At 36.9% G+C, this 26,986-nt stretch overlaps 1 protein-coding gene across 1 annotated transcript; it reads right to left on the bottom strand.

The window, feature by feature from the left end:
* Positions 1 to 8,532: 8,532 nt before the first annotated feature.
* LOC119785419 (fidgetin-like protein 2) lies at positions 8,533 to 23,888 on the bottom strand. Its single transcript, XM_038288096.1, has 3 exons — positions 23,720 to 23,888; positions 21,579 to 21,808; positions 8,533 to 10,379 (listed from the first exon to the last, which is right to left on the bottom strand). The coding sequence occupies exons 2-3, from the start codon at positions 21,601 to 21,603 to the stop codon at positions 9,214 to 9,216; spliced, it is 1,191 nt and encodes a 396-aa protein (XP_038144024.1). The 5' UTR covers positions 21,604 to 21,808; positions 23,720 to 23,888; the 3' UTR covers positions 8,533 to 9,213.
* Between the last annotated feature and the right edge of the window lie 3,098 nt (positions 23,889 to 26,986).

Raw genomic sequence — 26,986 nt, 5'->3', positions numbered from 1 at the left:
AACCCTTCATGTATTCCCCCAACCTTTAATGTTAACACATTTGCTGCAGCTTAAAGTTGATCTTTTGATTTTGCCAACACTTTTAATAAGATATATCTAAAGATTTAAGGATTAGTTGTCTTAACTGTCTGTATGTTTGTTTATGGTGCAATATCTCTTAACGGCACGTGCCTTTTTAGCTTTCTATCAATAAAAACCTGCAACAAAGATCTCAAATCCCTCTGAGCGGATCAAAATCGGAGCACGTCAACATATTGAGGTTGAAGCGAACTGATAACTCACCACCTATAGGTTAGACTGTCTGGACTAACATTGTTTAGAGTCTTGTAGGAAGTGCTCTCTTTCTCTGTGTTTTGTTGTTTTGCTGGCTTGTCCGCCAGTAAGAAAACAGCTTGCCTTCTGTTTTACACTTCTGTTCTCATTTTCTTTTCAGACGTTGGTTTATCGATCATGATATGAGGCCATTGTTTTGTAGCATGACTGAGATGAATTTCTTCTCTTTGAAAATAGCTTCACTAAAAAGAAAAAAGCAAAACAGCTTTTGACTGTCATTTCTTTTCACTATTACAGTCAAGAAAGAGGGCATATGTTGCACACCACATTGGACAATTAAGTGAGAATTCAATGAAAGAATGTCTTCATTTGAGCACGAATCTATTTCCAAACAATAAAAGCAGCCTTCCAGTTATCGCTGTAGTATGTGTCGTTTTTTTTTTTCAAATGTTTTTTTAAAAGTTTTAACGTTTTTTTTTTTCTCTCTTTCATTTTGTTGTCTTTGTTTGGCCCAGAATTAGAAGCAAAATGTAAATTCTTTATACGCCATGAATCTAATGTTCTATATTACGACCAGAGAATCCAATGTTTTGTGTTTTCTATGGTGGATCAACCAAAAGTTGGGCAAAATTAGGCCGTTGATTGAAAAGGAAGTTCCCAGCAGGATTTGAAGCAAGTGTTTGTATTTGCCCCATTATTCTGAAGCTGCTAAACCATCTCCAGTAAAAATTATATAAATGAATCAGTATACATCCATTTGTACAGTAAATAAGTCAGATGTATATAAATGAACAAACAGCATCATGAGAAACAAAGAACACAGCAGACAGGTCAGGGGTAAAACTGTGAAGCAGCTTAAAACAGAACCGCATTATGATAAAAAAAAAATCCCTTGCTCTGAACTTTGTATTTAAAGAAGTTCTATATATACTTCTCTCATTCCTTGTTCAATATATTGGTCTGTGACATCAAACTTTTTGAAGAGATCATGAAAACTGGAAGCCTAAACTGTCAGCATGTCAAGAAGTGTAATGATTACAAAGGAAACCAAAAGACGATAAACTAAAAAGTCTAGGTCAAACCAAAAGCTCCCAATCGAGGTCGAGGGCCTAATATAAGTTGAAAACCTTTGGCAAAACTTGAAATTTGATGTTCCTAGAAGTCGTGCAACTTATCTGACTGAGCTAAAGCTATGTTGGTCAGAAGCATAAGCTTACAATCCAGAAGAACAATGAGTGGCTATTTGATTTGCATCTGATTTTGGAATGTGTGGAAGAGGTGCTCTTTAAATATAGCAGAGCTCCAACTACAGTTTGCTCTGGTACAAGCCAACAAAATTGACCAAGACTCCTGGAAAAATTTCAAAACGTCTTCAAAAACTGAGCAAAAGTCTGGTTGCTCTCCAATTTAAGCCTGTTTGTGGTTATAAGCTTACAGTTCATGAAAAGGACAAGCTTAATAGAGCATTGTACATAGACTTGGGGCTGCGTTTGCAGCCAAAGATGGATCTACTGAGTTTTTAGTTTTAGAGGTCAAACACAATGGACATCCTCTTCTTCAGGTTCTTCAACAAAAAAAAGAACGTTATTCTTGTTACATTAACAACAAGAATGTGGGTTTGAGTAGATCAATACAGAATTTTTTTTTTTTTTTTCTACAGACAACAAAATCTGATACTTTTGTAAGGTCCAGTTGCTTTATGTGGTTGGGTGTGTCTTAAGGCTAAGATGGAAGGTGTGTGCGCATGGGTGTTTCTCCCCTCCTCGTGTTGTGTGGAGATCTGAATGAGGGAGCGGTGTAAAGGGGGTAAGCAGAGAGAGAAGGGGAGAGCACTGCAGTGCAGATAGATGAATGCAGTGGCCCAGGCTGAGTCAGCAGCATGTTCCCAACAGACTCAGACTGTACACTGTAAAGCACCTTTTTTACCCACAGCCAGCAAATCAGATGAAGAGGCAGCCTACTCAGGGGGAAGGAAACTAAATGAGAACAATGGATGGCCACATATGGTCAAAAGCAGGTACTCTGCTTACCGTTCAACTTTCAGATACTTATTTCAGTGGTATCTGCATTATTACGAAATTTAAAACAATCAATGTCTTTTAATGATGACCATTTATCCCCATCGAGTGTTAATCGGTTAGAACTGCAGATCTATGTCGTCTTATATATCGAACTGAATGTAGGACCAAGACACTGAGGATTAATTGGGACATTGCTGAGATGTTTGAGAAAGTAGCCGGTTTACAAGTACTGACATAGACTGGTAGTGTTTAAGTGAGGGGAGCACACAGACAGGAGGGTTCTTTGTGTAATCAGTGAAAACTGAATCATGATTCGGTCATATGGTCTCTTTTAATCAAGCACAAAACAGTAGTCTTTACTTTTTGACCCAGATCTCTTCCTGCATCGGGTGGAGGAGAATGATGTTTGTGTTCAGGTGGAACATATTAATTTTACTTTTCCAAAAAATAAGACTGACAAAGAAAAACACTGCCTATGGGAAAAGAAAGATCAATTGATTATCTTCTTGACCTCTCCTCTGGGGTCAAGATCAGTCTAGATCAGTGATTCAGCTTCAGAGCCGCATAGCTTGTAGCAACAGTATTTCAATATTCACACCAGTTATGGCAAAATATTCCATTAGGTGTCATTCTTATGATTATATGGATTTCTGAAGCTTTACTGTTAAGCCTGCAACTCAGGACAACTACTGCTTTATTATTTCTGCTGCAATTCTTTGTAAACTAAATGGTGCAAATCTTTAAATAAAATATTTCTTAAAGCACTTTAACATGTTGACACTGAATTTGAAGAAATTAACAGAGATATACCTACCTTCCTGGTCAAAAGTATTTGCTAATTTTCATATTTTCTTTTTTTTTTTTCTTTTTTTTTTATGTCAGACTTAGAATAACCTTTTATCCTTTTGATATAAAAAACTGGCTCAGAGAAAATCTGCTTAACTGTTTCTTTCCTAGACAGAGCCACCTAAGGAGCTGGTTTACTTTTACCTTTTCCAACATAAAAGGTATTTCTAGATCAGTGCTTTAAAGTTCTTTCTGTATGTCTCCTTCCATCTCCTTGAACCCCAGTCAGCCTTTGCAGATGGCCACTCACACTGAGCCTGGTTCTGCTGGAGGTTTATTCCTGCTAAAAGGGAGATTTTCATCTCCACTGTGTCTGCATGCATGCTTAGTGTGAGGGATTTCTGTTTGATCAAATTTTACATTTGACAGCAATAACCTGTTTTAAGACAAATAGATTTTAGATGACAATTTAATTTATTAGGTTAAAAAGCTAAACCAATTATTGTTGAACTTTAAGCAGTGATGATGGAGGCAGGTAAGGCCTGCAGTGTCTGCTCATATCTATTATATGTTAATTAAAGAAAATGTAGTAAAAAAAAAAAAAGGAGGGTCTATTAAACTAATAGTTAAGAATATGTACTAACATACACTGTATAAATACACTCACATATAATTTCAACACGCTTTCTTAATAAAGTGGATCTAACCTTTACTCTTTTAGGCCAGGTGGTATTTCCAAATATTCTCTGTTTTCTTAATGTTGTTCACTAATTTTTCATATTTTCTTTTTCAACATTTTTTCCTCAAGCTATCTAAAAGCTAATCGTCAGTTTTACAAGAAAGAACTTTTCTATGCTTAATGGACCTAAATAAGTTATAATTTCTGACAGTACAAAAACTAAAAATCTTTTAGAAATATTCTGTTTAATATCCATATACTGTATGGTTAGACTAAGACACTTTTAGGCATCTAAAGATTTCATCCAAGGAGGAATCACATACATTTGTTCCCATATTTCCTTTAAGATAATGTTCCACATAAAAATAGAGTGGTTTGGGTTTTGCCTTATGCATCCATAGTTGTGACTTCATTGAACTCAGCTTCTGTGAATAAAGTAATTAGAAACGGTGAAATCACCACGTGGTCTGTTCTAATTACTGAAGGGCATAGTGATTAAGTAAAATGTCCAACTTTAAACTAGAAACAAACATAAAAAAATTCTCTCTCATGTCTGGAAACGAAAAAAACTTTTGGTAATTCAACTGACCTCAAAGTGAGAAGGTTAAACTTGAATCAATGTAAGAAAGAGAAAAATCTTTCAGAGAGAATAACAGATACATAAAGACCAGAAGTTGAATTGTCTTTTTGAATATTAGTGCAAAATGTTTGTCGTTTAAACCACTTTTTCCCAACCTTTTTTGACTTGTGTACCCCTTTGAGCATACCCCTGTCAGTCAAAAATTACTATTGTCCAAAAGTGGAACGTACAAAAAAATGATAAAATACAAATTATTTTACTTAATCTTTTAACGTAAGCATTTAAATCTTTTTATGCTTTTCATCTCAAATAAAAAAACAACATAAATATGTTGCCTGGAAGTTAGTGAGGAATTTAAATAAATATAAAATAAAGTCATATTATAAACCTGTATTTATAAAACTGGAGCTCCTCTGAGTAACTCAATTATAATCACATTTAAACTTGATGAATTTGGAACAAAACAGAACAAAATTTATAGTAAGAATGGCTTAATTAATTTTACTTTGTTTTCATCAAGACACCCAACCTGCTTTGATGAGCTCCGATAGCTCAGTGTGAAAAACAGCCAATCGCAGGCTGTTCTCTACATCCAGTCTGTTCCTCTACTTGAATTTGATGTGTGTCAAAGCTGAAGGTGACTCAAACGTATAAGAAAAACTTACCTTTTGTTTGATTGAAATCTTGTTTCATTTTTCAACTGGGTCCTCGCAAAGCAAAACAGATCCCAACCCTATTTTATTTTACTACCTAAGATATACAATATTTTCATGTACCCCTTGCGATGCACTCGCGTACCACTAAAGATACGAGTACCCCCCGGTTGGGAATCACTGGTTTAAACCATCAAATACAGTAGCTAGCTATATCCACCTAGGTAGCTAATACATGGTTCAGTTGCTGCATAGATAGATAAAAAAGAAATGGAAATGCTGTAAAACGTATTGATGATACTTCAAGCTTAGTTGTAGACCAACCCTCTTTTTGTTTTCAAAGAAAAACAGACAAATCCAAGTGTGATTTTTGTTGTTTTTTTTTTGCGTATATTTTCATTTGACAAAACATGACAGAGCAGTCTTTAGTGAGGTAGACTTAAACAGGTCATCAGTTTAAAACATTGCTTTTTATGCCGGCATCTGAAAAAGACATGAAATAAATACCTCCGTGTACAATGTCTTCAGAATGAGGTAGAAACGGTAAAGGAGAATGCAAAATAATGATAATTACACTGATGTCACAAATGTTCAGATTTGTTCCACATTCTTTACTGCATAAGAGAAACACATAAAAAATAAAATAGTTGCTGTTGTGCATATCTTAAAATGGAACATGTTCTTTTTGTGGCATTAGAGCGCACATTTGTTTTAACTAAGCGCTTAAAATTGAGCTCTTTTTTTCCTCCCTAAAGATGTTAAAGCTTTTTTTGACATTAATATCTTTGCTATATTTTATTACATTATGAGAAATTTAGTTTTTTTAGATGGGTAAAATCTGCACTCACTTGTATTATTTAATTTCAATTAAACTCTTTCAATTAAAGCAACATCTTGAGGAAAAAAGATTAATTAAAAGTTGCAAATACGGTGCATGTATTCATACCTTTTATCTTTTTGACAGATTTAAGTAATAAGAAAGTCAACTGCTAATATTTAACTAAGACATCTAGCAACCATTGAAATATAGCACATGGCGTAGATGATATAGGAAAATATTTTTTTTTTTTATCCAGGAGTGCTTTGTTATGACAGTTTGTCTGCACAATCATCTCCCTAACACTAATTAAACTAACACTTAACATGGCATTCAAATTTCCAATAAATCCTAAAAGAGAATTACATCTATACACAAAAGAAAATATGTTTTATATATCTAAAAACATCACCGATGTACATTATGGCATGTATTGTCCTTAAAAAAAAAAAATTTATCTGAATTACATTCAACATTTCAGGCCTCGGTATGACAACTTCAAGTTTGCCAGAGCAATAAAACTGAGGGGGGATTGCGTTAGTGCAATTGTGCGAGGACGATAAAGTTTCATATTACTGAGGGCATTGTATGTTTGTGGTTTCCCTGAAGTCTTTAACCATGGCTCTGTATTCTTTCTCCGTCTTGCTCCGTAAAGCTCGCTACCAACACCCTTAGGTCATAACATACATTCTTACTTTTATCATTCTGAGGTAACAATATTCTTCCTGAGTTTCAATAACATGAATATAAATCATCCTTCTAAGAGGGTTAAGTAAAGAGATTGCATATTAAAAAAAAGTAAATAAAAGCAAATAAGGAGGTAACTCTTCATAAAGACTATAATGTTGAGCAAAATGTGTATGAGGCACTGGGACCTGCATGCTGTTCATCCAAACAATAAACAGCCTTTTTGCATTTTAACTGGATGTTATTTTTTGATTATTGGTTTGGGCACAAATGTGCTGTGGTAACTACACTCATAGAAGCTAACCTGTAGATTTTTTAATCTTACGATTTATTGAATGCCAGATACAGTCAAATAAAAATGAAATCTTAGATCCAACATTATGGATTATAATTTTAAAGAGTGACTTAGTTAATGAAGGATTTCATACAGTGCTGTGAAAAAGTAAATTCCCCCTAACATACATGTTTTCTTTTTGTTCTTACAAACATTTTTCAATTAGAAAAAATATAGCCAAAATTTATACTACATGCATTTTCCAAATGATGATATCATTATTAAGGGGAAAAAGCTATCTAAATCAAACTGGCCCAATATAAAACTTACTTTTTCCACATTGGTGAAGTCTGATGAACTAATTCTCCTCTTTTTTTGGTTTAATGTCACAAGCTACACTAAGTCAGATTACTACCAGACCAGCAAGATCAGAAAATCGATGAAAAAAAAACGTTGCTGAGATCATGAATAGGCTTGAGGACCTCAAAAAACACACATTATGACTAGATCTGTATGAATTTAGGAACAGATGGATGACAAACACATTGATATCTATCAGTATGAAAACATTTCATTGTCTTGGGAATATAGAAGTAGCCATAATCAGCAAAATATAGAAAACATTGAAAAGTAGACGCCCTCCAATAAGTAGCTGACCTAACTTAAGCACTTAGATGGAGGTAGGAACGAACCCAAAACAATATCTAGAGGACTGCAGGGCTCACTTGGGGAAGTTAAGCAAAGATTTAAGAGATATAAGAAAAATACTGGAAAAAACAGCCCCTCTAGAGTTAGAGATTGAGTTCAAAAGCCCAAACCATAACTGACCCAAGACAACATACTGATGATCTCCAAGAATTTGCAATGCATTTTCTGTTCATTGAGGAGACAGAAGTGGAACTTTATATGGGATATTTTCCTGTTACATCTGACCAAACAATAGAACATTGTACTAGCAGTAAAGCATGGTGATGGTAATGTGATGGTCTGAGTTGCTTTTCTTCTTTAGGACTTAAGTAAATGTTGTTATTGATGTGACTTTGAATTCCGCTCAATAGCGGTTAATCCTTAAAGACAATGTCCAGCTATCAGGTTAAAAATATTAAACTTGGTAAGGCTCTGCAGCTGGACACAGATAAACAGCCCACAAAGAATTACATTTCAAAACGGGTTGAAAGAAAAAAGCGCTAACTTTGAATTTCTTTGGTTTGTAAAACACTGAAGTGGGAAAAAAGGTAAAATCAAAAGAAATATATTTTCTCAGAGCACTGTGTATATATGTATATATATATATATATACCGTAAATTCTCTAATATTGGCCTGTATTCCATTAGCGGCCGGGACTCTAACATTGGCCGGTCTCGCTGTCAGAGGAGGTAAATAATGGCCGGTCTCTAATACAGGCCGGGGCTATAAACGTTTTTTCTGGGGCATACCTCAACATTATACTTGTGGTAGTAACATACAAGTACCACAGCCCTGCGCAGCTGGACGACAGGCCCTGACTGCTGCCCGTCTGCGCGAGGAAGAGAACAGACACGCAGCAGAACATGAGGAGGAGCGCGAGTGATGAGGAGATTAAAGGGAGAGATGAAGAGGAGGAGGAAACTGAGGAGGAGGATTAAACAGAATTGGAGGATTTTTTTTTTCTTTTTTACTTCAAACCAAGCGAGACATGGTAACTGTACTTTTTCAATAAATGAACCTAGTGTTTTATAGGTTCAAATAGACACAAAATCTCATTTTTATTCATTCCACTGGTAGTCTGTTTTGTTCAAATAGCAATAGAGGCCTGTCTCTAATTCTGGCCTCTTTCCAATAAAGGCCTGGACCGCGATGCACTTGAGTGAAATAAAGGCCCGGGCCTATATTAGAGGATTTACGGTATGATTTAAGCAGTTCTGCACAGACATTGTTGAGCAGAAAAGGATGGAATCCATGGCAGAGAATAAATGCAAAAGATGGAAGGTAAGATAGAAAATAAGGCCCAATGACACATCAAGCCTTGCAGTTAGTGGTGTAGCAGTGATTATGCTAAAGTAGCATGGCAATCTCAACATTTTAGTTATTGCTTGCTTTTTTTTGGTCATTTTTGTTGGGTATTTTTGCAGTCAAAGGCATTCTTGTTTACGCAAATAAGATGGAGTATATCATCTTCCTTAAAAAAAAAAAAAAAGTAGCCAGCAAGTAGTACATAAGATCCTGAGAGAAACAGACACTCGTATATTTAGACTGTCTATGCAGAGAGTAGCTTAACCTAGGGGGCCAAAATACCTCTGTGAATCTTTGGAAATATATGAGTAATGATAAACATCCACAAGAAATAGAAGTCTTGTGCCCTCTTGTGTTTGCCAGAGCGATTACACTTTTTGAAGAACAATTCAATGTTGCGCCAGAACCCTTCAGTCTTTGGATACATCTCTTTTGTTTTGACTGCGATAATCAGCGGCCACAAGTAGGGTCCTCTGCTCGTGTGTGAGATGCTGGTATCTTGACAGACATTCTTTGCTGCTGAGTAAAGCTGTGCTCTCCTGCCACGCTCTCCCCTGCGAGGCCTGGTGGTGGGCTATAGTCTGCTGCTCCATTGTAAGGAGGTGATATGAGGGGCTTTCCAGCCTTGTAACCCTGCTGATCTGAGGAAGGGCCACTAACATCGTAGCCGTTAGCTTGCCCATTACCATTACCTTTGCTATGACTGCTTCCTGAACTGTTGCCATACTTTTTGTAACGCGATCCATCCACTTCTACATCCTCCTGTCCTTCCTCTGTCATCTCGAAGGCCTTGCGTTTAAGTGGCACACCTGCATCAGAGCTCCCACCAATGCTGTGACAAGAATAACTATAACTACCCCCAACTACAGTAGGTCTAGGGGCCAAAGGTGTAGGAGCGCTAATACCTGAAGGCAGGTAAGAGGCACTAGGGTGGTTGTATCCAGAGGAAAGGCTGGCTTGGGGGTAGCAACCTGGTGTGTAGTTGTAGACAGGGGTGCTGGTGCTGTAGCTGGGCACTAGAGAAGGTGTTGGCTGCAAGGTGTGCAGAGGGGCAGGTGGAAGTGCTGCACTTGGTTGAGGACAGTATCCTGGGGACAGATAGGTACTGTTGTAGGCAGGAGGGTATTCCTGAGACGATGGGGTATTGCAGGATGGAGCCCCGCTATAGCCTGGTTCTGAGACCAAGTTACTACTCACTAATGTTACACTTCCTGTAGCTGGGATTCCTACTGAGCCAGGCCCCACTTTGGTACCAGTTAGTGCCTCAAGTCCGGGGTAGCAATCAACACCTTGACTCAAAGCCCAAGATTCGGATTCAGTTTTAAGGAAACTTCCAGACTCAGAGTAGACACCTGTAGCAGGGCGTTCATAAGACAATTCCAGGCCTGAGTACTTCTCAGCGTAACGTTTCAGGAGCGAAGAAGCCGTAAGAGCAGATATGTCATCGCTGGCCCAAGGATACCCAGCAGGAGCATAGGTGCGTCGGGCAGCAGAACTGTAGGGGTCTTGTTTGTGGGCAGACTGGGGGGAGGTGGTGGATGTCACATCTAGGTGCTGTTCAGGCCACTGAGATAAAGGGGCGACGTGCTCCGGAGACCAGTGCATCTTCAACAGACCTAAAAGGAAAAAAGGAAAACATAAGTTAACTCAGCTTGACCTATGCATTGCTTGTTGAAAAATTAACTGCATTCTTTTCCTGATCCAGGAGTACAGTTTAAATAAAAAAAAATAATAAGTTTGAGGTAGCAAATATACTTAATAGCATGGAAGTTGTAAACTACTGTCATTACCAGCAAGGTGTTCGAAGATAAATCAGAGGAAGCAGAGAGTCATAATACATAGTTTAAAAGGGATCTGTATCTTATGTCTGTTGGATATTTATGGTGATGTCTGCATAAATATCTTCTGGTAGGGGATAATGGCAAAATCTTCAGACTTATTATATAACTTTAAAATTGAGAATTTTAAAAAGTTTTAGTAGGATTTTTGAAATGTTAAGTTGGAGCAAGGATCTACATTTTCTAGAGATTACACACAGAAACCACTTTTTGCACTTTTTTCTGACACTAAGAGAGCTAATATATTAAAAAGAATGTCAGATATAATTTCAAATATCAATTCTGTAATCATTTGGTTTCAAATAAAAGTTAATCTCTGTGACTCTCAGTGACTCTTCTGGGATATACAGATAAACACTGTCGTTTGAAGGGCACAGTACAAATGTAATTACCCATTTAAACCCTGAAACCATGAAATCAAACTAGAATTGTCTGACTATCTGCAAATGACAAGAAAACATACAGTTAAACTAGATAATTTATTCGCATTATTTGTGATAAAGGATTTCTGTATAATGTTTTATATATTTTGTGTTCACTACAAGTGTCTGATCTGTAAGTCAGGGTTTTCAAGACTAACAATATTACACTGGTAATGCAACTCATGAATCTCATATAATGCACTGGTTTTAAAGGGTTAAAATTGTTTTGGATTTGTTAAAAACTTTTAAAACAAAAACCTGAGTGCAGAAAAGAAGGGAATCCTCACAAGATGGCAGTACTACCCAACCCATCTGTTTTCCAAAATGCCCTCAAAAGGTAGCTCCGGCCATCTGTTTTCATAATCTCTCCAAAAAAAACAAAAAAAAAAGAAGCATTTTACAGAGTCCTTCCAGTGGATAGTCTACGCTCTTATGCATTGATCTACCCAAAAAGTGGGCTTATGTCTCTAACCTTTATGAAACAAACCCACCAATATAGCCTCCAGCCTGGTCTCCACAGCGATAAGCCTCAATCATTCTGCATGCTACCCTCTGAATCTGTTTCACACACATTGGAGCCATTGTTGTCTCTCAGTGAGTCTCTTAGTCCTCAAAGCCTCCCCCACCAAGCGTGTGATCTAATTCGGCCAAAACCTCAGAGGTCTGCTGGACAGAGGGAAAGTGGGTGGGGTCCCTAAGGAGGGAAATCAAGTATTTTGTTCCTTCATGTTAAACTGGGGCTAAACTAGACTTCACAGAAATGATCACTATAGGTATGCATAATTGGGTGGGATTCTTAATTTCATGTGACATGAGCAGTTATACATGCAGTCTTAGACAGAGTAATCCACTGGTTTAGTGGCTGAGGGATGGTCTTTTTGAACTGGCGTTAGGCTGACATTCCAAGCATTGCAGAGCATTATTGAACTATCCCAATACCATGCCTAGGCCAGAGGGGTTTTCCTACAAAAGTAACGGACAAAATTAGACAAAAAAGAGAAGTTACTAGAAGATATCAGTCGTGTTGGGAGAAAATACTTTTTCAGCAATAGTTTTTTACACCAAAAGTTACTTTTGAGATGTTTTTAACTATGAGCCTTCTATTCCTTTATAGATAAAACTGTTCATGGCAATTAGTTAAATAAGTCTACATATTTGTAGAACAGCCCACAGGAGTAGGATGCAACATTTTTCCATTGTGCTTTTTTTCCTGTTTGTTTCTCAAACATTAGAACTATTATTTTTAAACAATGTGAATGTGAAATTTCTACAAAACTACTCAGTCACATATTTTTAGTCAGATAAAGCAGAGTATCCACCCTCTCAACATCCTGAGTCTGAATGAAGGTTATGATCTTAACTGACGAAGAAATTCCTAGCCCTGGATGACAGCAGAAAATACAGCCCTGATCACAGTAAAAGAGGCACTTCATTCCATTTATTTATTTATTTGTAATTTTTATACCAGAATATTTCATTACTCACTATGTCTGTTTTGCAGCCAAATATATTTTGATTGATGTCAGGTTGAGGTACGTGTAAACCATAACCACCAGATGGGTTTTGTTGATCCCTAAATCAAATTATCCTTTAGCCCAATAATCCCTCTCATCCAGTCCGGGCATCTCAGCACACTCCAACAGCTTTTGGATACACATTCATATCAGTCATTTATATCTACAAAACAGACATTCTCACAGACATATACACATCAACGTGTTTTAGCAATGCTAATGGGACTAACCACTTTTACCCGTTGTAAAAATATACTACAGATGTTTTAAAATGCAACACCTGCAATCATTTTGACTCATTTTAAAATATAAATCTGATACTCAGCATCTGCTCTTTACACACAAAGCAAGATGCTGCATTTACATTCATTTTCTAGAAAATAAATACAATTCTATATTGCTAGAGTTAGTGAGATTAACTCAACTGGTCAATGCTGGTTTAGCGATACTCTTGTGGTTTGAATTCAGCTAATGTTAGCTGAAGCCTTTGGGTTTGAATTGGATCTTAAATGCTACAGAAACTCCATCATGTTGACAAGTGCAGCGCATCAAACATCAAGCAATCTACCTACAAACCAGTAAGTGATGCTGGCACCTGGTGGTGATCTGCACAAACACTTAATAGTTATGTATTATAGTTAAGTTTTATCAGCACATGAAATGAAATTTAATCTGGCATCAATTGAAGTTATCAGAGCTTAAGAGGTCAGTTCTCAGACTAAAACATTTAATTTGATGGAGTAGATTGAGCTTTTGGTTGACTCTACTCATACAACATGCAAACAAAAGGCTGATTAAAAGTAATGAAAAATGCATCCTAATCTGGCCGTTTTATTTAAATGTCGGTCATAAAACTTGCACATCCTAGTAATTCTACTTTGTTGGTTAGAATTAACCTCAAAGTGAGCCATTATTTTCCTCCTCATTATATAATCAAATGTGCAGATAGTAGGAATATTGCAAAAACAAGTTGGATCCGAACAACGTAGTGGATTTTTGGGAGTTCCGAATGTGAATAATAAAAAAAGGAAGATCTAACTTAGACAAAAACAACACCAGATAGGAATCCCTAATAATGGAGATAAGATCCAAAGATTTGAAATAAATAAATAGAAAAATAGAGTTTATCATACAATCAACAAACATCAAATTTTAATTACTAGTTACCATAGTCACATTTTTAATTGGCTGCCACCTCTTATAAAATAAATGAGTCAATATACTTTATACTTATATTTCTAAGTAAAATGTCTCTAGTTCTAGGTTCTTAGAATAGATAAGTCTAAAGACCACTTCTATAACCAGAAAAGCCCCCAGGGAGAGCAAAATTCTGCCAAGAATCTCATTTCCCTAGCATATTGTGACTTCCCCTTTAAGTTGATATCTGTATTCAAAGAATACAGTCACCCACTTTTTAAATTTCTGCGAAATCCACTCATTACTCTTTTTGTTTTGAAAATAAAAAAGACAGACAAACCAAAAAACCTCCTTAATTATTACCTTGACCTCCTTGGCCAAGGTAATAATTATTTTTTTTCTCGGGACTTGCACGCTCTTCTATATCACTGGCCATAATATTTGCTAAAACTACATCACATTACTAAAGAGATATGTAGAATAGCAAACTAAATGGGTACAGGTATTTTAACTCTAAAGAAAGGGGTCCATATGGCAATGACTCAAAAATAAATAAAAATGCAATATGCCACACACAATAATGTGTTGTGATTCTACTTTGACTTGAATTTTATATTTGAAAGAGACTTTAAATTAGCCATAAAAGATTAAATAATGCAAATTAGAACCTTAACATTTGTCACGGCTATAGCTTCAGTAAAGCAGGGGATACTTTTGTTTAGATTAACCATTTAAGTACACTAAACCACTTTAAACCTGGACAATTAACCCGCAGTACAACGGGTAAATGTAATAGTTGTTGACCATCAATATTAGTATATTAAATAACAATAAAAACACAGTTAACCTTTTCTATATTAGGCTATTGGTCAACAGTAAACAAACACCTTCAGGTGGAATAGGGCTAAAGATCTCAGTAAAGATGGAGGAGACCTTGGTGGGGTAAACCGTACTGTACTGGCCAGACTCTTATAATTTAAGTAGTAATTGTGTACAGAGTCCTTACTGTTAAAAAAAAAAAAAAAAGTACTGCTGCTCTGCATGGTGTTAGTTTTCCAAGGGTTTCTAGAGTGTATGAAAAAGCTTTTTGCACATGTACAGGACTAAGTCTTTACAGAAATGAATGCTACTTTTTTACCGTGCATTTTAACTGTTTTTTTTTTCTGTTTCTATGGTGCAATGGGTGATAAAGCACACAGCTGCAATACTCTTAAAAGAAAGAATTATCCAGATATAACTCAATTTATTGCGCTTTTTTTCTAATCTATGACACATCTAAAATGTGAACACAGATTTTGTCTTTGTTACTCTGAATACATATAGCCAAAACTGAACAACAGCATAATACTACATCTATTCTTCACAGGACAGTGTTCTTTGATGAACGCTGAACAATTTAACAATAAATCTAAATTGCGATATTTTTTGAGCTAATATTCCGATTTGGATTTTATTCGTATTTTCTTATGTATAAGCTCATAGATGTTTAATCTAATTTTATATTGTTTCCATGACCTTGAAAGCTTGCTTGTCCAGTGTACATTGTTGCAGGACCCTGCTTTTATTGTTGCATGTAAAAGCGTCTACTTCAAGCTCACATGCATGGATCTGCACACTAGCTGCTCTCTGTCTTCCCTTCTGTTTGGTGGCAAAGCCAATTTATTACTACCACATGAAGGACTGGAGTGAGATAGTCAGTCTCTTTCTCTTGTTAGATGTAATGTGACCAAAACTGAATTCCTCTGCAATTTGAAAATTATATTTTGGTTAATTGAGATTATCTTGCAAATGCAACAACATGCAAAACGCTATCTCTATCTTCACTCCTAGAGAATGAACTGTTTCCCAAGAATCTTTCAGTTTTTACTCAGTTTTTTCTTCTTAGTTTTCTGAACATCATATTCATCAAGTTTAAATAAAGACTGAAGCATAAGTCCCAAATGCTTATTTGAATTTGACCCAAAAGATGTGTTTTAGCACATCTTAATATTCTATTTAAAGAGAAAAAGGGTTAGGCATGGTGACGGTCAAACCAAGGTGCTGCACAGTGGCAGTCCACTGCTCCCGAAATGGATGGGTTAAATACAGAAAGTTAGATTTGTTGCTCTGTATTTGTGACAATGAAATGACAATTAAAAGCTGGAATCACATGCATCCATCTCAACAACTACATCTACACAACCTTATATGCCATGTTATTATGGTAGTGGCCGCAAGGGCCTAAAAAGGCATGTCCATTCATAAAGCAAAGGTCATATGTTCTTTAAAGTTTATAAAGCTTGCAACCGGCCCTTTAAAGACTGTATGATGCCGAAATGACCTGATTTTAAATTAAGTTTTGATATGAGTTCTGAATTGGCACAAAATAAAGACTGAAATGCACTGAAATTCTTTGGATTATATTTTTTCTTTCAGCAAACAGGAGATAGGTCTTTACTGCAGGATATTTGATCAAACACTGACCTTAAAGGAGAAGTTCGGTTTTTTACACTTTAAGCCCATTTTCTGTAGTGTCCAGGATGAAATCGAATGAAGGACACCAAAATTTTGACAATTGCTCCTGTCTCTGCTTTTTGGCTCATTTAGAATCAACCCCTGGCTGCTTTAGAATGGCTTGCATAGAGCATGTCCGATAATGTCCTTAAAACAACCTTAAACGTTCTTTTTTTAAAATATGCGACTCACCGGGTCGTCAGCGCTGTTCAATGACGTTCCAAAAAAAGTTGCGTAAAGAAAAAACGTTCCTGTAGTGTTTTATTTAGCATTTTGTAAATCCCATTGAGTTCTGTAGGAATAGTCAATATTCCCCTGCCACCGGAAACGGAAATGGGGCCTGTTTACACAGTTGTAGTCTTTTCGCTTCACTCTGTGTACTCCGACGTCGAGGTGCTAACGTCTCTGTTAAACACTTTAAAAAACTCTGAAAATGGAATACGAAAGGTGGATTCTTGATTCTCGACGTCGGAGTACACAGAGTGAAGCGAAAAGACTACAACTGTGTAAACAGGCCCCATTTCCGTTTCCGGTGGCAGGGGAATATTGACTATTCCTACAGAACTCAATGGGATTTACAAAATGCTAAATAAAACACTACAGGAACGTTTTTTCTTCACGAAACTTTTTTTGGAACGTCATTGAACAGCGCTGACGACCCGGTGAGTAGCATATTTTAAAAAAAGAACGTTTAAGGTTGTTTTAAGGACATTATCGGACATGCTCTATGCAAGCCATTCTAAAGCAGCCAGGGGTGGATTCTAAATGAGCCAAAAAGCAGAGACAGGAGCAATTGTCAAACTTTTGGTGTCGATCATTCGATTTCATCCTGGACACTACAGAAAATGGGCTAAAAGTGTAAAAAACCGAACTTCTCCTTTAACTGAGACTAGTGGGACATGAAGTGCTTTTTTAGTGGCTTTAGACATCTTAGATGAGTAATTACTCAGGTTCCCCAAAGCCTCAGTTTTCTTAGAACTGTTCACTGGTGTCCCTACTTCCTAGAAAGACATTTGTGCATAACGTTCCCCAATGTAATGTTTCTTATTGAGATATTTCATCCTTATCTATTTTATCAGACAGGTCCATCTAAGTTGTTCTATTATGAAAATCTGGAAGTAATCAGGCCTATGTGTGGAAGATAAAACCCAACTCAGGTTAAAGAATGGTGAGGCTGCAGCTATAAATTGTTCTAGTAAATCTAGTCATTATTTTTTTCCATCAGTTGATTGATCTTTGTGTATTCACGTACTACTGATGCTCAAATATGTTGAGATTTCATTCTTTCACCACATGATTTTGTCTTTAAAAGATCGAATCATATAAAAATCATTGATTTTCTCTTGGACCAAGTGGACTCTGCTTTGAATAGTGAGCCAGTGCATGGTCAGTATGACTAATTAGGGGTTAATAAGATGGAAGTACATGTGGGGGAAGGGGCTGGTTGGCTGTGATGGGATTTGGGGGTTGTGGGGCATCAGAGATGGCTCCTGGACTGGATGGGTAAAAAAGAAAAAAGTCACCACTCTGGAGCTAAATGGTCTCTGTGTGCTTTTTTACCCCTCACAATAAACAAAGAGATCCCCTGAAGACGGACAGACACTCGGAAACACACACACACACACACAGACCCACACGTGCACACAGAGAAATTCCAGTAAAGTGAACTCCCACATTGCGGTTCTTCATGCAGCGTTTAGCTTCACATGGCCAAAAAATGAGGGACTGCTGACCAACCACTAGACGATTCAGGCTGCTGGCATGCCAGGAATCTAACCGGGTGAGAACATGTCTTTTCCATACACTCTTTCTAAACTTGGTGAATTTCCAAAATCTGCAAAAGGGATGATGGAAATACTTGCAGCGCTGGAAAGGTTTCAGATTTGTGATAAGAGCCAAGAGTTAGTACAGAAAATATCAACTCAGACCCAATATGGGACTGAATAAAAGAGTGAGATTTTGGGGAAGGGGGGTAAAATATCCCCCTCTGAGCCAGCTGACAGGCAGTGAGTAGCAATGAGTGGGGAAGTCCCATCACTACTCTATGCTCCATAAAATTCAAAACTTTGGTCACTTAGTAGCTTTCTCTGACACATAAAGAGACAAGTTACAACAAAATATTTTTCAGTTTGAGAAATTTTTTTGAAACACTTTTTTTTAAATCTTGGTATACCAATTAACTGTTACTACTACATTACTGTGGACTCACCACCTAACTGAGAGTGTCCTTGCTTGCAGGGTAAATGAGGGCTACATTATTATGTATGCAGTGACCATTGCCTGAAAAACAGTGTCAGTGGGAAGGAGAATGTATCCTTCCACTCCCTAAACTTCCTATCCTCTCTTTTTCCTGGCATGCAAAGTGTAATCTGGCTGAACAGCTATCAGTGCAGCAAACATTTTACCACACCAAGTTCAGTTTGAAGACTAAAAAGCATCTTCATTAAATCTACTTCCTGCTTCTACTCCTACTCTGTGCATGTATGCCCCTTAACCCTGTGCAGTGCAGTAAAGATGTAACTCTGTGTCCCAAATTGTGTGGTCCCTTTTCCCCTCCCCCACTCCTTTAGCTCCACACATGTGGCAGAGGCCGAACTGTGCCCCCACCTCCTCTTTGCTCATTGTGTCCACTCATATATCAAGCCTGCAGCTGACCAGTCCCTCCTCATGTCTTCCCCATCTGTCCTTCCCTTTGCTTTTTTTTTTTTTTTTACCCCCAATTGCTGCAGCCCACAACTTTACCTTAATTCCTAATGAGGGATCTAAGGTAGGCTGTGGTTTTCTGTCATGGTTACTGTTTGAGGGCTAATGCATTTGTAGAGGCAGACATTTATGTGGCCCACCATTCAAAGCTAATGAGAGGCTGTTGACACCAGGTTACTAACGATCTGGCTTTCATTCACAGGACTGCTTCACCCCGGTAACTGGTGACTTAAGAAGCGCTAAAACGGCTCATCATTCTCTGTTTGCGTCACACAATCACCATTATGTACAGAGCCTCCTTAATGAGGTGTTGGGCGATGGTGATTAGATGTTTACTTGTTTGTGTTTACAGATTGATCAGTAAAGGGTCAGTGTGGAAGATTTGATTGAGGGGAAAAAGAAGCGAATGAACTCTAGCTTAGGAATGCATTTAGTCAAGAAGGAGGAAAACTAACACAATGCTGTGAGTCACTTTGAGGAAGGAATGTGACAAATGCATGTTACAAAAAACTCCTTTCTGTTCAGACAACTCCCTCATTTTCTATTGAAGCTGATTTAGAATGCAAACACGTGGAAGGAAATTCCCTTTTCTTTATTCTAATCATGTTAGTGTTGTAATCCTGTTAAAGCTTGACCAGATCAATAAACCAATCTGTCAATATAAGCATATGGAAAAGCCTAGACTTCAAAACTGGGGGATGAAACTCAAACCATTTTTTTTTTTTCAAATCAGAGTTTTTTTTTTTTTTTTATAACCAAGTTTGGATCAAATACAATTAATTATGAAGGTCCAGGGCCAGGTTGTTTAACTGTGACTGGGATGGATAACTATTTGACCAAGGAAACTGGTTTGCTTTTAAAACAAATTAATTGACTTTATTCATGTAATAAGATGAGTTTATTCATGTAATAAGATTCATCATCTTAAAAAAAAAAAGGTAAAGAGAACTCTCTAATAAAGTCAAATATAATGAGGCTGCATAACACTATATGCCATACTGCCTATCTAAATTGTTACTGTAACAAATTCTTAAGCCAAGGGCCAAATATTGAAAGCACCTTTTAAATGCTAACGCAGGCTATGTAACATATATATATATATATATATATATATATATATATATATATATATATATATATATATATATATATATATATATATATGTGTATATATATATATATATATATATATATATATATATACATACAACAATGATCCCAGGACCAGAGCTGCAATGATCATGTATTACCTTAACTAAAATCTAAGTCATATCTTTGAGTGTTTTATGTTGTGATAATGCACCAAGTTCAGTGGAAGAGAAAAAGATTTTAAGATTTTAACAATATGTCAGAAAAAACTTGTTATCTGTGTCGAGGTTTGAATAATTCATATATTGCAGGATTTATTCTCATTGAATTCTGAGCCAGACCTGGTAATATGTTCCATTTTTTTGTGTTTTCCTAAACAGTATGAAGTATCACTAATGTAAAACTAAAACTTTAAAGAATCTCTTTTTCCTAATATAATTGTGAAGGTTTGATCAATCCTATTTATTTATATTTTAAACTACAGAGGTTCAGAATTAGTGCATCTATATATATATATATATATATATATATATATATATATATATATATATATATATATATATATATATATATATATATATATATATATATATATATATTAAAAAAAAGTTAAAATCCGATGCCTTTCACTCAGTTACCGCATTTTTTTCTTCTACAATTCTTAAAATGCGTTGAGGCTAACAGGCTTCATTTTCAACAGCATATAAGTTAGCAAATTCACTTTTATGGAGGTGTACTGTAATTCAATTCAATTCAGTATATTTCTATAGTGCAGATTCACACATTTGAATAAATAAATGCAGCATATTGAATGCATGTTGAACAATTCTCAGATCTTGTAAATTGCAGGCTGTTATAAAGTACAATATAAAACTTTGCAACCCATAACTCTTAATCAAAGTGTCTTTTTTTGTTATTTATTTACAGTTGGCAGCTTGGATGGCAAGATAATCCAAACAGACACAATTACATTATGGTTATACACTACAGCTTTTTTTTTATAACACTAGGACATTTATAACGCTTTTATGTCCTTACAATATTCATGCAGTATGTCTAGCTGCTAACTATCTTGTTGAACCAGTTTGAAAAATGTATTGCATTTGCATCCAAGTAAACCCGCTTTGCAATCTTTGCTTTTTGTAAACCTGAAGTAACCTATTAAACAGGGAATACTTGTTTTTAGTCTTCTTAGAACTGGGCAGTAACAATAAATAACCCTTTCTTTGAAAAAAGAAAAAAAGCATCAGATGCATTAGTTGCTTTACTGCAAAACATGTTTTGGAGTCTAAAAGCTGTTTAAACTGTACACTCAGATGGGGAGGCTGGAAAAACAGCAACTGAACACTTTTGGTGAAATTCCTCAAAACGAAGCCTGAAGGCTCAGCTGTAAAAGCCATTAGCATATCTCCTTTCTCAACATGACTTCGCAGGGACCCCCCACCCCCACCACACACACACACACATCTCCCATTTCTCTCAACTCACCCTCCCATCAGCTTGCTTTCCTCTAACCAAACCACAGGAGACGGACAAAAGAGAAGCCACAAAGAAGAATGTGAACAGGAAAACCAACAGAGGGCAAGGAAGTGCACACACGTTAAAGTGTCATGACTTACTGTATGGGGTGGCAGGACTGAGCATTCTGCAGCTCTGGCCCTGGGTGAAGAGGAGAGGACCGGGTCCACTTTTCCTTACTCAAGACCCGGCTGCATGCTGTGGGGCTTCCCAAAGTCAGTTCTGCTTGTCCTGCTGTAGACTGTGCGAGTGCTGTCTCTACTTGTGACCAGCCTAATGTACAGCTCCATGGTTCAGTTCACAGCTCAACACTGCTGTGATACTCTGCCACCTGAAGAGGCAAAACAGCCACTGTCAAGGTTATTTACCTAGGGACACTTTCACAAAAAAAAAAAAAAAGAAGGGTGATGCTAACTATAAAAGATTTACTTTTCCAAATCATTCCCTATAATAAAGCCATAAGTAGCCATTTCCCTCTGCCTACTCATGTTAAACCCATAAAGACACCATTTAATACCCATTTACTCAAACTACTGTGTAGTATTTTCTACTTGTTAATTATCTTAACGAAAGATGAACAAACATAATGTGCACAACTCAAGCATCGCTGCATTTTTCTAGTATTTATTTCAATTTTTATCTGAAAATATTGCACCCAGCCTCCATTTTTTTCTGTTTCTGCTCCAGTTGCCTGGTCTAAAATATGGCAGGCTGACAAGCTAGTCCCATTGCGCTGAGTTACAGCAACTTTCAGAAGCGCTCCTTTTTCTGTTCACCTGAGTCAAATAGCAACACTCCCTTGTTCACATGCAGTCAAGCTCAACTGAGTTCTGCTAATGAGGTCATTATTTGAGTTAGGTGTGTTGAAGCTGAAACACATCAAACAGTTGCAGGGCCTGACCCCAAAAGATTTAAGTTTGAGACCCTTACTCCAAGGAAGCTCTTCCTTGTAGTTTAATCATAAACACACAGTTCCCTAATGAAAATAATGATTAGGATCATTTTAATAAAGCCAAATACGAAAAATCCCTGTATGTAGTATGTATTGATACTCAGCCAGTATTAAATATCCAATGACAGAGTAGTGGGAACCGACCAAAACTGCAAGGATACGTATCAAATGCGCCTTTTACTACAGGTGTTGCCATGAATAAGTTAAAAAAAGAATGGAATTTTGTTTGGTTCTCTTTGATTCTAAATATCAATACTGATAAATTTGGTGGGTTTTTTTTATATTTTCCTTAAATTTGTTCAAAAATAAGGTTAATTTTATATCTTTACATGACAAAATCAAAGGATAGAAATTATTTGAATGCTATAATTTGTAAAATTTATATGGGAAAGCCATCAATTTATATTGATCTTATAATAAAACAGGAAATAAGAAATCTAAAATACTGAAAAAGGATTGAAAAAAAGATTATTTAGAGTTATTGGTATATCTTTATCATTATTTTTTGGGGGGGATTTGGAATAAATCAACTCTTCTAATTTGAGACATACAGTAAATTGTGTTAAGACTGAGTGACAAACGTTCAAAGCGGCAATTATGAAGGACAAAATAAAGGAATAAAATCAGTATAAATAAATGAAATGTTAAAACATGACTGAGGTTGTCTTTTCCTGTTTTAAATTCATGTGTAAAAAAAAAAAATAATGCTCTTAAAAATGTCTGGCCATTTGCTGAGGTCCAGCAGATTTATAGGGGTGAACATTGCCCACCTTTGTCGCCCCTTGGTGGCGCCACTGAAGCCACTTATGCATTTACTTTTTCACACTTAAATTCCAGACCATTTGGACATATATTTTATTTACTTTAATATAAACATATGTTTTAAAAGTGTTTAACTATTGAAAAGTGGAGGGAAAACCTATAAATCATCCAGATATATGTAAAATTAGTCAGGCGCTGATACTCTCCTTCTTAACCTTTTTCTGTTTTTTACTTTACAGTGTAAAAAAAAATTAGCATCCTGAAAAACAGGCTTCACTTTTAAAAAGTTTTTTTTTTTTGCAAAACAAACAAAAAAAAGAAATAAATAAACAGAAAGTGTTAAGAAGACGATTTACGAGAATGACATGCAGTGCGTGCAAAGAGACAAAACCATTGAGGAAAAAAAGAAAATAAATCATGAAAAAAGGAGTAATAGGAAGGATACAAATGCGCAAAAAGCAGAACAATTATCTGCATGACTCAGGAAATGAAACACATTTGTCAACAAGCGAGGAAATGTTTACAGACCTGACCATCCCTGGATGCGCTCTGTTGGTACTCCTGTGCAGAAAGTAATCCAATATTCCTCCAAATACAGAAGGGGGAACGGATTATGGATGAGTGTGCAGGAGGGGGGCTGCTCTTTCTCGTTCTCTCACTTGTGGGACCCTATCCTCTTCTCTCCCACTCTCCCTCCCCCATCTGACTCCCACCTTCGTCCCTCCCTCCTGGTGACAAGAGAACTGGACACACACATCCCCTCCCCCAACCATGCACCCTCCTCCTCCACCTTCTGTCTTTTGTTCAAACTATTCCAGCAGGAAGAGAGAGAGAGAGAGTGTGAGAGAAAAATAACCAATCATGCAGTGTTTCAGAAAAAGGGCATACTTATCCCTGCTGTGTGTGCATGTATATATAAATATTAAATGTTTCAGTGTGCACAGAGGGTCACTGGTGTCTCATCTCACTTGGGAGACTACAACCCTTCTGTGTGATGAATGGGTGTGTTGGGAGGTATGCAAGGGGGAAGATTTCTTTGAATTTTCTCCTTCAGTGATCGCATGAGAAGTTCAGTTATTGCCAATGACTCCTATCGATCCAGTGCATTGATCTGAGTGTTGCTGGGAGGGAAGGCTTAAAACAACCATTTCAGTATTACCTAATTCCTGTTGTGACCCATCCCCCACAATCCACTGCACACTTTACACTCACGACAGGCATCAGGCTGGAAACCTGCAGTAAATATAGCTCAGTAGATTCATTCCCTTCACCTGTTATCTATATAGATCATGCAAACATTTCCTTCCACACTTTCTTACCAGTTTCCTCTTCTTTTTGAGACCTTATTTGTCCCGATTAAGGCTACTTACTTGCAGAAGCACATCTGTTACACTGCATTTAGGTTCTGACTTTGCAGGAATTCTGAATATGTTTGACATGAGTGAGCTAAATTCTTGTGATTGGTTCTAATAGAAACAAAGAGGCTTATTTACTTTGTGCAGTTTTCCTGTTCTTACTATTAAATAAAAACATCCCAACAGCATGATACCCTTACCACCATATTTCATCTTTTGGATCATTCCCTCTTTTGCTAAACACAGTGTTTTGCTTGTAAAAGGAATAATTAACTTTTTTACATGTTTGCTGGGTCTCCTTAAGGGCTTTGTGGATTGAACAGTGTTGCATGAGATATTGAAAGGTTGGCCTAGTGTTTTACACCTCGCTCATTTTTTTAAACTTCTCCACAGCTTCATCTCTGACCTAGTCAGCCAAAACAAAAACAATGTTTCGTCTTTCCTCAGCTTCACAGTTATGCTTCGCTGTCTGTCGGTGTATCTAAAAAAATCTTTGTAAAAAAGCCCTGTCTGTATGTGGAAAGGTTTAATGCCATGAATACATTTTAATACCACTGCATTACTTTGTTCTGTCTCTCTCTGTACTATTACTACAGGTGCTGGTCATAAAATTAGAATATCATGAAAAAGTAGATTGATTTCAGTAATTCCATTTAAAAAGTGAAACTTGTATATTATATTCATACATTACATACAAACTCATATATTTCAGATGTTTATTTTGTTTAATTTTGATGATTACAAATGACAACAAATGAAAATCTCAAATTCATCATATCAGAAAATTAGAATATTGTGAAAAGGTTCAAAATTGATGGCCCGTGGTGCCACACTCTAATCAGCTAATTAACTCAAACCACCTGCAAAAGCCTTTAAATGGTCTTTCAGTCTAGTTCTATAGGCTACACAATCATGGGGAAGACTGCTGACTTGACAGTTGTCCAAAAGACGACCATCGACACCTTGCACAAGGAGGGCAAGACACAAAAGGTCATCGCTAAAGAGGCTGGCTGTTCACAGAGCTCAGTGTCCAAGCACATTAATAGAGAGGCGAAGGGAAGGAAAAGATGTGGTCGAAAAAAGTGTACAAGCAAGAGAGATAACCGCACCCTGGAGAGGATTGTGAAACAAAACCCATTCAAAAATGTGGGGGAGATTCACAAAGAGTGGACTGCAGCTGGAGTGAGTGCTTCAAGAACCACCACACACAGACGTATGAAAGACATGGGTTTCTGCTGTCGCATTCCTTGTGTCAAGCCACTCTTGAACCACAGACAGCGTCAGAAGCGTCTTGCCTGGGCTAAAGAGAAACAGGACTGGACTGCTGGTGAGTGGTCCAAAGTCATGTTCTCTGATGAAAGTAAATTTTGCATTTCCTTTGGAAATCAAGGTCCCAGAGTCTGGAGGAAAAGAAGAGAGGCACTTCATCCACGTTGCTTGAAGTCCAGTGTAAAGTTTCCACAGTCAGTGATGGTTTGGGGTGCCATGTCATCTGCTGGTGTTGGTCCATTGTGTTTTCTGAGGTCCAGGGTCAACGCAGCCACATACCAGGAAGTTTTAGAGCACTTCATGCTTCCTGCAGCTGACCAACTTTTTGGAGATGCAGATTTCATTTTCCAACAGGACTTGGCACCTGCACACAGTGCCAAAGCTACCAGTACCTGGTTGAAGGACCATGGTATCCCTGTTCTTAATTGGCCAGCAAACTCTCCTGACCTTAACCCCATAGAAAATCTATGGGGTATTGTGAAGAAGAAGATGCAATACACCAGACCCAACAATTCAGAAGAGCTAAAAGCCACTATTAGAGCAACCTGGGCTATCATAACACCTGAGCAGTGCCACAGACTGATCGACTCCATGCCACGCCGCATTGCTGCAGTAATACAGGCCAAAGGAGGCCCAACTAAATACTGAGTGCTGTACATGCTCATACTTTTCATGTTCATACTTTTCAGTTGGCCAACATTTCTATAAATCCTTTGTTTTTATTGGTCTTCAGTAATATTCTAATTTTCTGATATGATGAATTTGAGATTTTCATTTGTTGTCATTTGTAATCATCAAAATTAAACAAAATAAACATCTGAAATATATGAGTTTGTATGTAATGTATGAATATAATATACAAGTTTCACTTTTTAAATGGAATTACTGAAATCAATCTACTTTTTCATGATATTCTAATTTTATGACCAGCACCTGTAAGTCACTTGCTACAGTAAACAAAAAAAGTATGGGTGAACTGAGAAATAAAATATTTCCGTCAATAGCGGTGAAAGTAGATGCTTGTTATAAGATCTTTCATAGGTGACTCAGAAGAGTAATGACTGGTGCGGTGCTCAGCTCTTTCAGCCTTACATGCTTTGCTGACAGACCCTGAAAAAAAGCCACTCTGTTATTCTTCAGACAAGAAAACAATACATCTAAACAACTCTAA

This window comes from Cyprinodon tularosa, unplaced genomic scaffold (assembly GCF_016077235.1).
Source record: "Cyprinodon tularosa strain WSP-4 unplaced genomic scaffold, ASM1607723v1 ctg248, whole genome shotgun sequence".
NCBI lineage: Eukaryota > Metazoa > Chordata > Actinopteri > Cyprinodontiformes > Cyprinodontidae > Cyprinodon > Cyprinodon tularosa.
The sequence above is the reverse complement of the archived record's forward strand: the minus strand, read 5'-3'. Positions and strand labels throughout refer to the sequence as shown.

Excerpts from the sequence above, each read along its gene's own strand:
- LOC119785419 (XM_038288096.1), bottom strand. The coding sequence starts at position 21,603 with ATGCTCAGTCCTGCCACCCCATACA. Across the intron at positions 10,380-21,578 it reads CAGTCCTGCCACCCCATACA|GTCTGTTGAAGATGCACTGG; the intron begins GTAAGTCATGAC and ends TTTTCCTTTTAG.